Source organism: Podarcis erhardii (assembly GCF_964252035.2).
Source record: "Podarcis erhardii genome assembly, chromosome: 15".
NCBI classification, from domain to species: Eukaryota; Metazoa; Chordata; class Lepidosauria; order Squamata; family Lacertidae; genus Podarcis; species Podarcis erhardii.
In genome coordinates, this window is record NC_138505.1 from 14,083,014 (window position 1) to 14,097,194 (window position 14,181).

Below are 14,181 nucleotides of genomic sequence, written 5' to 3' on the forward strand. Positions count from 1 at the left end.
GCCGACGGGGAGGACATTTCTAGGCCGGCGCGTCTGAGCCACGAGGGCTCCTTCAATTCGCCACCATGAATTACCTCACCGTGCCTGCCATGTCCTCTGTGCCTCAGATGGAGAAAATGCTGCAAGTCCCAGCCCAGGAGCAAGGCCAAGCCCAGGCTGCAGGCGCCGGAATGCCTGGGACTTCCAGCCTTGGGCCTGGGTATTCACTCTCACCCCACCCAGAGCCTTCCACGGTCCTGGCCGTCACCTCCATGTCGCCCTTCATGAAAGGGTCCAGGAGATTCAGCAGGAGCAGCAGGAGCAGCAGGAGGTCAATGCAAGGATCCAAAACCGTACACACAGGAACGAGAGTCAAAAGTGAGGGGGCAATTCCAGGGGTGCATTTAGACTTAATGTTAGTGTGGCGGGCCTCCCCACCTGACCCATTTTTTGACAGCCAAGTGTATTATTACTTAACTTCCTTCAAAATGGGGGGAGCCAGCATTGCTGCTTTTTCTAGGATATGCTTTATACTGAATTGGACCACTGGACAGGGAGCCCAGGGCTGTCTGCATCAGGAGTGGGGAGCCTTTTCTAGTCAGGGCCCCAAATACTTAGCTCCCCAAACCCTGGCAGGCCAGCTGGAGGAGCCACCTGTCAGTCACCTGGCATCCCTATGATGTCAGGCAATGCCATGCTTTGAAGCAGTGGTGCCAACTTGAATAACATATTTGGGGGCAGATAAACCCTGCGCCCAATCTTAGCCATAGGGGTACCTAGTGCTGATGAAGGGTTATTCCCCCACCCCTCACCCCACTTTTTATCCCCCAAAACAGCTCTGTGAGGTTGACTGGTTTCAGAAACTGCGACTGGTCCAGGGCTACTCTGAATTCTTAAAGCTAAAAAGGGACTTGGAGCCAACTCTCCCCAAGCCCAAGTTTGTAGGCATCACACCAAAGCAACAGCAGCTGACTTCAAAATTATGCATTTGCCTGCTTGAACATATTTTTAGGACCTGCCTTATTTCTGTGACATTATTATTGTTGTTGTTGTTGTTGTTGTTATTTATTTATTTATTTATTTATATTATTATTATTATTATTATTATTATTATTATTATTATTATTATTATACCGCCCTATACCCAGAGGTCTCACGGCAGTAAATTGCTTTTCAATATTGCAATTTACCTGCCCTGGTACCTTGGGGTAAAGGGTGGATTAACAACCACCACCACCATTCCTTTTTTTCTGTGGGTACTCAAAGGTATGCAGTATTGGCACCTTCCCCCCCCCCCAAAAAAATGTTTAAAGTGTGGCACTTACTGTAGCAACTTCATTGTGTGTACCGACACCTTTCCTTCCCTAAAAAAAAATATCAAAAAAACACTGACAACAACAAGAACAATAATCATAGGTGGGGAGCTTTACCCTCCAAGTCATCTGAATTAAGCACTCCTGGTTTAATTCTAAAATATGGTAAGTAGCCAGGAGCCGCTTCCTCTCTTGTCCTAGCAGAGCTCTAGGACTTACTCCAGTCTCAAGGGCTGTAAGAAACAACGTTGAAGGTTTGTGCCCAATCCCAGCTCTCTTGCCCTCCAGCAACCCTGTTACAAATTCCTTGCAAAATGAAGTCCAAACGTGGCTTTTATTAGGTGGGTGGGGGCACAAAGGGACCTGCGCCCCTAGGAGTTGCCGGCGCCTCTGCTTTGAAGCCCCCATTTTCACAAAACAAAAAAACGAGCGTCTCTTGGCCTTCTGTTCACACGCACGTATGAGAATTCAGGACCCCCCCAAAAAAGGAGCGTCCCAATCTGGGTCTCCAGCATGTTGGAAGATTATGAGTACAGTACTGTGTTGCCAACCAGTTTCTAGAAGCAAATCAAACACTTTTTGCAGAGGGATTGCTTTGCTTTTCTGTTATTGGTTCTGGTTTCTTACATGGTATCTGTCCGGACGTAGAAATGGTCAGTTGGGAAAAAAGGTAAAAATATAATGTGGAGAGGGGTAGAAGATCTGCGGCCTGGGCCTTAGGCTCCATAGACTGACTGCTAACACCACCGCCTCTGACTGCCTTGGCATCCTTTGCCTTGCCTCACGATGGCATCACAAAGAGCTGCCAAGGCTCCCCATTCGGAAGCCTGGGGCCTTCCGTGTTCCAGGTTCGCCACAGCCCAGACTGGAGAAGCCGACGGGGAGGACATTTCTAGGCAGGCGCGTCTGAGCCACGAGGGCTCCTTCAGTTCGCCACCATGGATCACCGCTACCTCACCGTGCCCGCCATGTCCTCTGTGCCTCAGATGGAGAAAATGCTGCAGGTCCCAACCCAGGAGCAAGGCCAAGCCCAGGCTGCAGGCACAGGAATGCTTGGGATTTCCAGCCTTGGGCCTGGGTATTCACCCTCAGCCCACCCAGAGCCTTCCATGGTCCTGGCCGTCACCTCCATCTCGCCCTCCTTGAGAGGGTCTAGAAGACACCAGAGAAGATTCAGCAATCAGAGCAGCAGGTCGAGGAGAAGTTCCAAGAATGCAGCTGGAGGGATAAGAGTCAAAAGTGAGGGGGCGATTCCAGGGGTGCAGTTTGACTTTACATAGGTGCAGCAGACCTTCCCACCTCCCGGACCATTTTTAGATGGCCATGTGCTTTATACCGAACCGGACCCCTGGCCATCGAGCTCAGGGCTGTCTCTGCCAGGAGCGAGGAGCCTTTTCTAGTCAGAGCTCCAGATCCTTAGCTCCCAAAAACCCTGGCAGGACGGTTGGAGGGGAAGTTTACATGGAGATTGGTCTGTTGGCAGAGTAGCTAAATTGCCGCTAGGAAGCCAAATCATGTGCAAGACTGACTCTTTGATTGAAATTAAAACAAGGTTTAAAATATTCAAAGCTTTCACTTGCAGAACACGTAGCTAAAGAAGAATATATTTATGTTCACATGCTTATCCAAGCATGGGACTTGTTTTGTCCTCTTACCGTATTTATTCAAGTCTAATGCACCATCGAATCTAATGTGCACCTCAGTTTTCAGAACCTTGAAACCAAATGTGGATGGACAGATGGATATATCTGTCTGTCTGTCCATCTGTCCATCTGTCTGTCTGTCTGTCTGTCTGTCTGTCTATTGGTGAATGTAAATGTGCCATTGACTCTAATGCGCACCTTAGTATTCGCAACATAATTTGGCCAAAAAAGTGAACATTAGATTCGAGTAAATACGGTAGTTGAAGATTCTTCCATAAACATTCAAACTAACTCTGTCTTTCTGTCTTTCCAGTCCTTGCACTCAGCCTTCTGTACATTACCCAGCTAACCCATGCAGCTCCTTCCAAGAGGTTTCCACTTTTCCCTTCTAGCAGACTTCTCCTTACTGCTTCTTTGGGAGATCAGATTCTGTACTTCTTTTTGACACATACATTCAGAGAGAAACATTAGCACTCTTCTCTATTGCATATCAGACCCTCCAAGTGTCCCTATTTTCCAGGGACAGCCCTGGATTTACAGAAGCCATCCCGGTTTCAAATTTGATCCTGGAATGTCCTCATTTCCTTCGGACGTCCCTATTTTCACTGGAGAAATGTTGGAGGGTATGGAGTTATGCAACCTCCCAAGCCAAGGAGGTAAATAACTACGCAACCTTTAGAAGACTTCTGAAGGCAGCCCTCCATAGGGAAGTTTTTAAATGTTCAATGTTTTATTATGTTTTTATATATGTTGGAAGCCGCCTAGAGTGGTAGGGGCAACCCAGGCAGACAGGTGGGGTATAATAATAATAGGATGTCCCGATTTTCATCAGAGAAATGTTGGAGGGTGTGTTGCATTTAGAGAGTTCTCTCTTTTCTTCAGTGTTCATGGAGATGCAGCCATTACAGTCAAGTCAGTCACACACACAAAACAAAATGGAGAATGTAATAAGATGTCTCCCATGTGAACAGAATTAACCAATCACATGAGAGTTACTGGGAAACATTCCAGAATTAAACACACATTCATACATTTAAGCACTCCCAATTTCAGTAAATTAAATCACTGTACTTAACATGGTTTCCTCTGGAGGAGGAGGAGCTCAGCCTAATTCCAGGAATGATTACTGTACTGTACTTGGAACTGTGGGACTTAGTCCCCAACATGGGTGCTGTAGGGAGGTATGTAAGAAGGGATTTATTTCTTTCCCACCCACAATTTGTTACATTCAGCGGGAAAGCTCAGTTGGTATAATAATAATAATAATAATAATAATAATTTATTATTTATACCCCGCCCATCTGGCTGGGTTTCCCCAGCCACTCTGGGCGGCTTCCAACAAAATATTAAAATACAATAGTCCTTCAGATATTAAAAGCTTCCCTAAACAGGGCTGCCTTCAGATGTCTTCTAAAAGTCTGGTAGTTGTTTTTCTCTTCGACATCTGGTGGGAGGGTGTTCCACAGGGCAGGCGCCACTACCAAGAAGGCTGTTATGTACTGAGTTGAATAGGATCCAAACTGCAGCAGTCTGATTGGTCCTAGAACAATAGGATCCAAATTGCAGCAGTCTGATTGGTCTTAGAACAATAGGATTCAGAATGCAGCAGTCTGATTGGTCCTAGAACAATGCAGCAGTATGATTGGTTGGCAGGAACCACCCAATCATGCTCCAGATATAAGTGAATCCACAACCTGATTGGCTTACAGTAGAATTCCAGAATTAGCCAATCATGTGCAGCCCATTGTGTAAATAATGTATATAAAGCAGATACTTTGAGGGGACTTTCATTCATTCCTCCTCACCACTATGAGCTGAATAAAGAGCATGAAATCACTTTGCGACTCTGAGTATATTTCAAAGGCCCTCTGCCTGGTTCCCTGTAACTTGGCTTCTCGCAGGGAGGGAACTGCCAGAAGGCCCTCGGTGCTGGACCTCAGTGTCCGGGCAGAACGATGGGAGTGGAGACGCTCCTTGAGGTATACTGGACCAAGGCCGTCGTGCTGGAACAGCATGAAACTCTTGATCAGGGGTTGGCAAGGTTTACCTCACCTGGGCCGGTTCACTCTAGTGGAGATCCCTCCGTAGGCCAGATTGTGTGTGTGCGTGATTTCTGGCGTCTGCGCAGACGTGATTTCCGGCGCTGCAGAAGCGAGTTCCTGTGCTGCGCAGGTTTAGCAGGCAACTCGGTACGGGAGCAGCTCATGGGCTGGTTAAACGACCCTCATGGGCTGCTTGTGGCCCATGGGCCTTAAGTTGCCTACCCCTGCTCTTGATCTCAGGGTTGTGGGTTCAACCCCAGTGTTGGGCAGAGAGATTCCTGCATTGCAGGGGGGCTGGACTAGATGACCCTCGTGGTCCCTTCCAACTACAATTCTATGATTCTGTTACACTGCAGTTTGGCTCCTGACAAAAACTGAATTAGCCGCATTGCTGCTTGCTATGGTGAACATTTACATCAATTAATTACAAAATCACTCTCATTATCATTACATTGGTCCATTACCAATAATACTGACTGGATAATAGAGCTGGAAGGGACCCTGAGGATCATCTAGTCCAACCCTCTGCAATGCAGGAATGTCCCGCTGTTGCATACAAGGATTGAACCTGCAACCTTGGCATTGTCAGCACCACACTCTATCCAACTGAGCTATCCAGGCCCTTGTTGCAGGGGACAACCTCATGTGGTCTGAGAAACTGGGTGAGGGGAATGGCTGCCTCCTCTGCCCTCACCCTCAAACGATTCTTCCTCCCTCTCTAACTCTAGCAAAGCCGGCCCGCCAGCGTCGCAAGAGGAAGCACAGACGAATGACGCTGACAGAGATGGTGGTGCATGCCTGGCAGAAGATCCACCCGCACCTCGTCTTGCTGAGGGAGATCATCTACCACTTGACTCAGTCTTTCATCTTTGACTTCATAATCTGCACGGTGGTTGCCATCAACACCTTATTGCTGGTGGCTCAAACGTTTGCGGTGGTCGAAATTCGGGGAGGTCAGCCCGCAGGAGAGGCGTTTCTTTCCTCATAAATAATCCTGCTCCATAGACTTCTTCTGAATGCTGGGTAGTAACCAGAGCATGCTCTGGTTTCAATAAGGCCAGGGGCTTCAGTCCTGCCCCAAGGAGAACTTCTGCTCCCAGATTGATGGCTGGCCCTCAGGAGAGATCCCCACAGCTGGAAGCCATATTGACCCAAGGGCCTTATATCTGCAGAATAAGGCACTGACCCTTTCAGGAAGCAACACTAGTCAGTGACTACCTATCCCCAATAGAAACCAGCCAGTTGCTTCAGAACCTTGCTGAGACCACTTCAGAGTTTGGCCTTGCCTTTAGGGCAGCCTTTCTCAACTTGTGGGTCCCTAGATGTTGTTGAACTACAACTCCCATCACCCCTAGCTAGCAAGGCCAGAGCTCAGGGGTGATGGGAGTTGTAGTCCAACAACATCTGGAGACCCACAGGTTGAGAACCACTGCTTTAGGGGCATTATCTGTCGTCCTGTACCCACACCTTTATCTCCTGTGTAGATTCAACCAGGGACTACTGCCCCCACTCCCCACTCAGGCAATTCACCTTCTTCAGTGGTGGGCATCTCCACAGATCACAACAGCTTTCTTCATGGAGGAGAGTGGCTTTCTCACAATCAATGGTTCTCTCTTTCTCTCCTCCCTTGCAACAGAATGGTTCTTTTCTGCCATGGATCCTGCCTTCCTTTCTGTCTACGTGTTAGAGGCCGTCCTCAAGCTCATTGCGTTGGGCTGCGACTATTTCCGCGACCCGTGGAATGACATTGGTGGGTCTTTTTGCAGTGCGGGTATGAACAGGTGTTGACGCCAGTTCTATGTTTCTAGAAAAAGAGGTGCCAGAACCCACCATGGATGCCTGCCTTGTTCTCTTATCATGGCAATGGCGCCCACCAGAGAGGTCCCAGAACTGAGTTTTGGCAAGTTCAAGCTGAGAGAAAAAGCCCTGGCTGATACCACGGGATTCCAGGGCAAACTATTTAATTAGCAGACTGCCTGAGAATAGCAACATGTGCAGAACTAACAGCGGACCCTTCTCAAATGATGAGAAGGTTGGTACAGTGATACCTCAGGTTAAGTACTTAATTCGTTCCGGAGGTCCGTTCTTAACCTGAAACAGTTCTTAACCTGAAGTACCACTTAAGCTAATGGGGCCTCCCGCTGCTGCCACGCCACCGGAGCACAATTTCTGTTCTCATCCTAAAGCAAAGTTCTTAACCCAAGGTACTATTTCTGGGTTAGCGGAGTCTGTAACCTGAAGCGTATGTAACCCGAGGTACCACTGTACTAAGCAAAGTACTGTACTAAACTAAGTGTTGTTGTTTTCTCTGGAATGCCCATAATGTTACACTAGTTGTATAAGCTTAATGTTGCTCAGCTGACAGTCTGAAGCACCCTTTCATGTGGGTCTGCCTTAATTTCTATGTTTCCTTTGCCAGATTTCTTCATTATGTGCATGACGGTGCTGGATTTTCTGCTCCCCTTGCTCATCTCCTCCAGACAAGGCAACCGCGGCAACAAACTCACGCTCTTCCGGGTCCTCAAAATCTGCAAGGCTGTCCGTGCTATCCGCGCCATCCGCTTCCTGCTCACCCTCCGGTTAGCGCCAAAATTTCTAGCTGGGGGAGGGAAGGGGAATGGAAGAGCTCCTTAGCGCCTCCAGATAGTCAATATTTCGCAAGAGGGCTTCCAGCAATATTTCGCAAGAGGGCTTCCAGCAATATTTCGCAAGAGGGCTTCCAGGACCCTTCCGTCCTGTACCTTGAAAGCATTCTTCTCTCACTGTGCACAAAGAATATTTGGAACTGTAAATTGCTCAATAAATGGGTCATCTGGAGGAATCCATAGCAACTTCCCAGGTTTTAGGTGGGGTGCGGGACAGAAGAATTGACAGCGACTGACCTTACAACCCTACCTAACTCTCTGTTTCTTTATTTGCTTTTCCACGTAGAGTGATGCAGAACCTCAAGGAAGTCACAAGCACTTTTTTGCTTTCCTGCGAGTCCATTGGAGCCATTATTCTCCTCATGTTCTGTTTCCTCTGTATCCTCCCAGGAAAGAGCAGAATGGAGAGGGAAGAATCCAGGTGAACCTGGTGCCCATTGGGACTGGTAGGGCAGAAGGCAGGGAGGCCAGCAGTAGGTGGCGCCAGAGTCAATGAGAGACAGAGGCCATTAATTCTAGTTTTGTCCCCATCCTCCTCCTCCTCCTCCCTGCTGAGCCCTAACAAGGGCAACACTGAGACCTGCCTTCTTCCGCTCCCCAAAATTTTACTGTTACTGATTTCTGTCATGTCATCCTATGACGAGTGAATTTCACAGGTTAATTACAAATCCTTGGAAGAGGCAAAGGGATGGCGTTCTCTCTCCCGCAATCCTGCCTTTCCAAGGCTCCTTGTTTCGTTCCTTAGCCCTGCCTTCCACCTGTCAGTTATGTCTTCCGTGGTGCTGCGTGACATGTTCCATGAAGCTGACGAAAAACACTTCGGAGACCTCTTCAACAGCATCTTCACACTTTTCCAGCTCTTCACTTTGGATGACTGGTCCCTCATCTACCTTACCTGTCAAGAAGCGGGTGAGGGGAAGAGGATCCTTGTCAGGGGGGTACATAGAACTTCGCACAGTTTTTAGCACAATCGGTTAAAAAAACCCCAACCCACCCAACCTCGTGTCAAGATTGAAGAGCAAGACAATAATGGGGGGGGGATCCATGCTAATATGTTAAACGTGGAGATTTCCTGAAAAGCCCACCCCTAGGCAGCATTATCACTCACAGGCCCCATGTGTATTTCTTTCCAGGTGCCTGGTACATCATCATCTTCCTGATCGTCTACATCCTTCTGGAGTACTTCTTGCTTCTCAAGTAAGTATAGGCTCCTCAGGCTTTTGACTTACTGGAGAGGACCTTGGATGGGAGGTCAAGGGATGGTTTGTTGATTTATTACATTTATTATATCATGCTTTTCCTCCAAGGTGCTCAAGGTAGCATACATTGTTCACTGCCCGCCCACACCACCACCACCCTGGAATTTTATCCTCACAATATCCCTGTTAGGTATATATGTATATATATGTGTGTGTGTGTGTAAATATATGTGTGTGTATGTATATATATGTATGTATATGTATGTATGGAAGGACGGGCCTGAGGTTCTTTCTGGCACAGAGATGTCAGCTTGCGAGGGGGCAATTCTGTGTGTGTGAGTCACTGTAGCCTAACCACACTCTGCTCTGTGCTTCACCTCTTCAATTATTGGACACTGGGGGAGGCCTGCCCCCCCCAATATTGGAGCCCCCAAAGGACACGCCCCTCAGGACCTGGTGCCCCTGCTGTGGTATATTTAGTCCTGCCTGAGACAGTGGAGGAAGATGCTTGGATACGACCTTGTGTCTGGTTTTGGGGGGATGGGATTTGGGTGCCTGAGCTGTCCTCCTGACACTTGCTTTGAGACCATTGGGTTGATAAGTTTACCAAACTGGGCGGGGAAATCTGCCATACTCCTGGTGAGCTTCACAACTGAGCACATTTGAACTTGGGATTCTTTGGTCTTAGCCAGACACTCTTAACGGGATTAACTGTTTACTAAATACATTGAGCTCTGGCTGATCACACCAGAACAGGTGTGGGGTAGATTCCAAAAAGCACAGCAAGGTAAACGCTTAAACCAAAGGTAAAAAGTTTTAGATAAACTAAACGCAGCGATAAGCGCTCTTTAAACCCAGAGACACCCAAGAAAAGACTGAATAACAACAGGGCCAGCCCAGGACATTTTTGCTGCTTGAGGCACAGCAGAAATTGTTGCTCCCCTGCCACTGCCTCCTCTACCGCCTGAGGCGACTGGAAGCAGCCTGCCCAGGGAGTCCTGGTGCCCTGAAGGCAGTGGAGGAGTAAAAGGAGGCCAGAGAGGAGCAGGTGGCAGTAGAGGAAGAGGAAGAGGAGAGGAGGCAGTGGTGGTGGCAGCACGAGGACTGCAGAAGTGGAGGAGGCAAGTGGTGCACTGGATCTGCTCCATGTCCCAACTGCCGTCTGAGGCAACTGCCTCACCCTGTCTCGTGGGTGGGCCAGCTCTGAATAGCAACGATTGCTGTTAAAGCCTTGAGATGCAGTTGGGCTCTGTATTGGATTTGAAATCGTTCCTATATATGCAATGTATTTTTAATTGATTTTGTATATGGGATTGTTTTAACTTTTATGAAAGCGGTGGTTTTATGTACATTTCCATTTCTCTTTGAGGAAGCAATTGGTAAATTGTGGAATATAGAACAGTCACAGCCCCGTTGCTTCCCTCTCTTCCCTCTCTCTTGCAGCCTGGTGATTGCGGTCCTGGTCGACAACTTCCAGATGGCTTTGGTGAAGCGTCAAGAGCTCAAGAGGCAAAAGGTCAGCACAGCTCCCATTGGTGTACCCAGGATTCATGATGGGTGGGGCTGGACACCCACCTGTCATCATCCTCTGCCTGGTTCTGTCTAGTAGATTCGGAATGAAATGTCTCAACAGTTGTTTTAAACTTTCTTTTGGTCTCAAGTGCTCAGAAAAATTTGTCAAAATCTTCCTACAATATATAAAAGGTAAACGTAAAGGGAACCCTGACCATTAGGTCCAGTCGTGACCGACTCTGGGGTTGCGTGCTCATCTCGCTCTATAGGCCGAGGGAGCCGGCGTTTGTTGCAGACAGCTTCCGGATCATGTGGCCAGCATGACTAAGCTGCTTCTGGCGAACCAGAGCAGCACATGGAAACGCCGTTTACCTTCCCGCCGGAGCAGTCCCTATTTATCTACTTGCACATGACGTGCTTTCGAACTGCTAGGTTGGCAGGAGCAGGGACCAAGCAACAGGAGCTCACCCTGTTATGGGGATTCGAACTGCCGACCTTCTGATCGTCAAGTCCTAGGCTCCGTGGTTTAACCCACAGCGTCACCCGAGTCCCTTCTACAATATATACTTTTAGTAAAATATTTATTTACTTGATTTGGGAGGGGGCAGCTGCCGCCCCTCCCCCCTGGCTATGCCCATGCAGACTGGGGGTTGACAGGGAATAGCTGGGGCTGGGGCTGCCAGGCTGAGCGTTCCAGTCACTGAGTTGTATTTCTTTCTCCAATTGACAGAAGTGGGTCGAACTGAAGGAGAGCAGTATCGCAGATGATGTTTTTGGCAAAGCAGCAGGTGACAAGAGTGTTTGGGGAGATGGGCAGCAGGCTTTGAGACTGGGCTCAGGCTTAGAACCTTTAATGCAGGGGTGAGGAACCTCAGGCCCGAATGTTGCCCTCCAAATATTTCTATCAGCCCCTCGGACTTTCCCTGCAGGCCACACCTGCTCCTTGAGTGTGGTCCAGTTTGACCCACAAGGCCATTCCCCACCCACAAACCATGCATATTTGCCAATCAGCTAACATCACATTAGCTGCCCTTGCTGTGCTGGTGAACCGGGGCGGGGTTTGGCCCAGTTTGGCTGAGTGAGCAGGCATGCATAACCAAAGCAAGCAGCTGGTTTTTTGTTTTTTTGTTTTGTTTTTTGAAGGCATCATCTGCAAAAGGGACTTCTCCTTCAAGCAGCTTGCAAAATGCAGGCTCCTTTGTGTGCCCCACTCATCAACTGAACCTGAAATGAATGAGCCTAAGTTAGTTATGTCCGTTCAATTCAATGGATATACTCTGAATAGGACGAACACTGATTACAACCTCAAGTTCAGAGGGAGGGAGATGATTCTTAACAATGAAGCCAAGCTATGCATGCTGGCAAGTCTTCTTTTGCCCTACAGCAGATAAGCCCCAAGCAAAAGAGGAAAAGGAGGAGGAATTATTCAGACGGACAGTCATGGGAAAATATGGCAGCCTTGAGTTGATGGACAGGTGAGGAAGCGCAGCAGCCAATAGATGAAAACGTATCTACTTGCAACATTTTTTTTAGCTTGCTCTTCAGCGGAAGAGAAGAAAACGGAGTTCCACAGAGGCTTACAAATATCAGTACAGTGGTACCTTCAGTTACAAACCCCTCAGGTTACAAACGCTTCAGGTTACAAACTCCGCTAACCTGGAAGAGTTACCTTGAGTTGAGAGCTTTGCCCCAGGATGAGAACGGAAATTGTGTGCCGGCGGCACAGCGGCAGCGAGAGGCCCCATTAGCGAAAGCACGCCTCTAGTTAAGAACAGTTTCAGGTTAAGAACGGGCCTCCAGAACGAATTTAGTTTGTAACTAGAGGTACCACTGTGGTAATAAGGAAGACCTTCCCCTCAGACAACCAAAAGTGGCAGAGCAAAATAATTTAGCAGTAGAATAAACATTAGAATAAAAATGTTAAGAATATCTAAACAACATTTAAAAACAGTTCCAGCTAATAATTACAATGTTGCCAGGAATGGTATCTTTCAGTTATGAAAATGTTAATTATGAGGTGGACAGATGCATCTCACCAGGAAGAGTATTCCACAAGTAGGGAATCACCTCTGAGAAGACGCTGCCGCAAGTGAGCACCAGCCAGGCAGCACTTGCTCCAACAGGGCCTCCTCCACTGATTATAGGGCCTGAAATAGTTAATACTGTACTGGGGGAGATGCTCTTATCAGTACTTCTGTCCCAAGCTGTTTGGTACCCCCAATGATATTTCCTTCTTTGTCTAGGGAGTGGGAATATCTCTACTTCTACTTTCGACTAATGACAGCAATTGAGACAAACCAACAGCAGTTCCAGTCTCAGGCATCCACCACTGACAAGATATTAGACACTTTCTTTGAGGTAGGAACAGTGTTTGCCCCCCCCCCCCCCCGAAAAAAGGGTGCCAGTATTCAGCATGAAATAGAGGGCTCTTGGGTACTGCCAGAGTATCGTCCCTCCCTCCCTAAGCTGGGCAGAAGCTTTCCAGGCTTCCGGAAGGAGGTGCGACACTCTGATTTGAAAAAAGAAGAAGGTGACAGCACATGCCGCCAGGACAAAAAGCACTGGGTAGGAGAGTCCACTGAAATTAATCTCTTTTTCTCAGGCTTGACTCCAATGAAGAGATGCTCTTTCTTTCTTCAAAGGAGCTCAATGAGATCAAGCTTAACCTCTTTGTACTCTTCATTGTTCAGTGGGGCTGGAGAGAATGAAATATATCCATTTCCTAAGGCAGGGACAGGAGATATGTGTGGGCCCTCCAGATGTTACTGGACTCCAGCTCCCATCAGCCCCAGCCAGCATGGCCAATGACCTGGGAATGATGGGAGTTAGTCTAACAACATCCGAAGGACAACAACTTCCCACCTTTGCACTGAGAGCATAGACCAAAGGTTGCCAAACTTTTTTGCACCAGTGGGCATATTATGAATTTTGAGCAAGTGCCTTGAGTGAGGATTTTAATCCTGGTTTCTCAAACCTTAGTCCAACACCCTAACCATTATACCATGCTGGAATGAGTGGGATAAAGTGTTATAAATAATCTTGGATCTGACTTCTTTTTTTTAACCTCCATTTACAGACAGCTGAACATGATTACCTTTCCAAATGAAGATGTTTTCATGGTGTTCCCAAACTAGACTTCACCTGCTCCTGGAGGCTTCAGTTAAAGGGTCAAGATAGCTTGACGTTTTATTGATTTCTCACTTGTTTTATACATTGTGTTATGTTTATTAAATGACTTTTCATATCTCTGTTGAGCACAACTATATTTGCTGGGTTTGACATAAATATATTTGCAGAATCTGTTTTGAATGCTTGACTTTGCCCCTCAGAGGACTGTAGGAAGCTGCTCAAGCTCTGGAACTCCTTAGCAAGGGAGGCATATTTTAAGGTTAGACTCACACCATATATTTAAATCATATTTTGTACCACTTTAACAGTCGTGCCTTTTCCCCATAAAAGGGAGGGTAATGGGAAGTGAAGTTTACTCCTCACAGAATTATACGGTAGTTCTCAGCACCCTTAACATATTACAGTTCACAGGATTATTGGAGGGCTGGGGAGGTTCTAAATGTATGGTGTGGGTGTGAAATGATGAATTTTCACCAATGGACGAAAACATTTTTATTCGGACAGGTCTTTAGCTTCACAAGCTGGCTGTTATGTCCATTGTGCATGCTGCAATTTGGCCACCACTTTGTGCTTATTGATTTGCTTAACCTGCTTGTTTTTGTTATTTTGTATTTTACTTGATTTCACTGTCAGCTTCCTTGAGCACCATTTGACGGAAAAGGTGGGACACAAATTTAACAACAAACCGACAAACAGACCAACCGACAAATGTTCATCAG

At 47.4% G+C, this 14,181-nt stretch overlaps 1 protein-coding gene across 11 annotated transcripts; it reads left to right on the top strand.

Annotated features, from left to right (window-relative positions):
- Positions 1-65: 65 nt before the first annotated feature.
- Positions 66-13,579, top strand: CATSPER1 (cation channel sperm associated 1; the record flags this gene model as incomplete). Of its 11 annotated transcripts, none has more annotated exons than XM_081842973.1 (12): positions 66-357; positions 5,706-5,930; positions 6,614-6,727; positions 7,397-7,556; positions 7,909-8,000; positions 8,388-8,531; positions 8,756-8,819; positions 10,265-10,337; positions 11,064-11,121; positions 11,718-11,808; positions 12,577-12,691; positions 13,410-13,579. In XM_081842973.1, 12 exons carry the CDS (start codon positions 66-68, stop codon positions 13,437-13,439), a joined length of 1,458 nt encoding a protein of 485 aa, XP_081699099.1. In that variant the 3' UTR covers positions 13,440-13,579. The 11 variants fall into 11 exon arrangements, with proteins under 11 accessions (XP_081699099.1, XP_081699100.1, XP_081699101.1 ...); XM_081842974.1 differs by lacking the exon at positions 66-357 and adding an exon at positions 1,756-1,945; XM_081842969.1 differs by lacking the exon at positions 66-357 and adding an exon at positions 2,164-2,531.
- Positions 13,580-14,181: the final 602 nt, after the last annotated feature.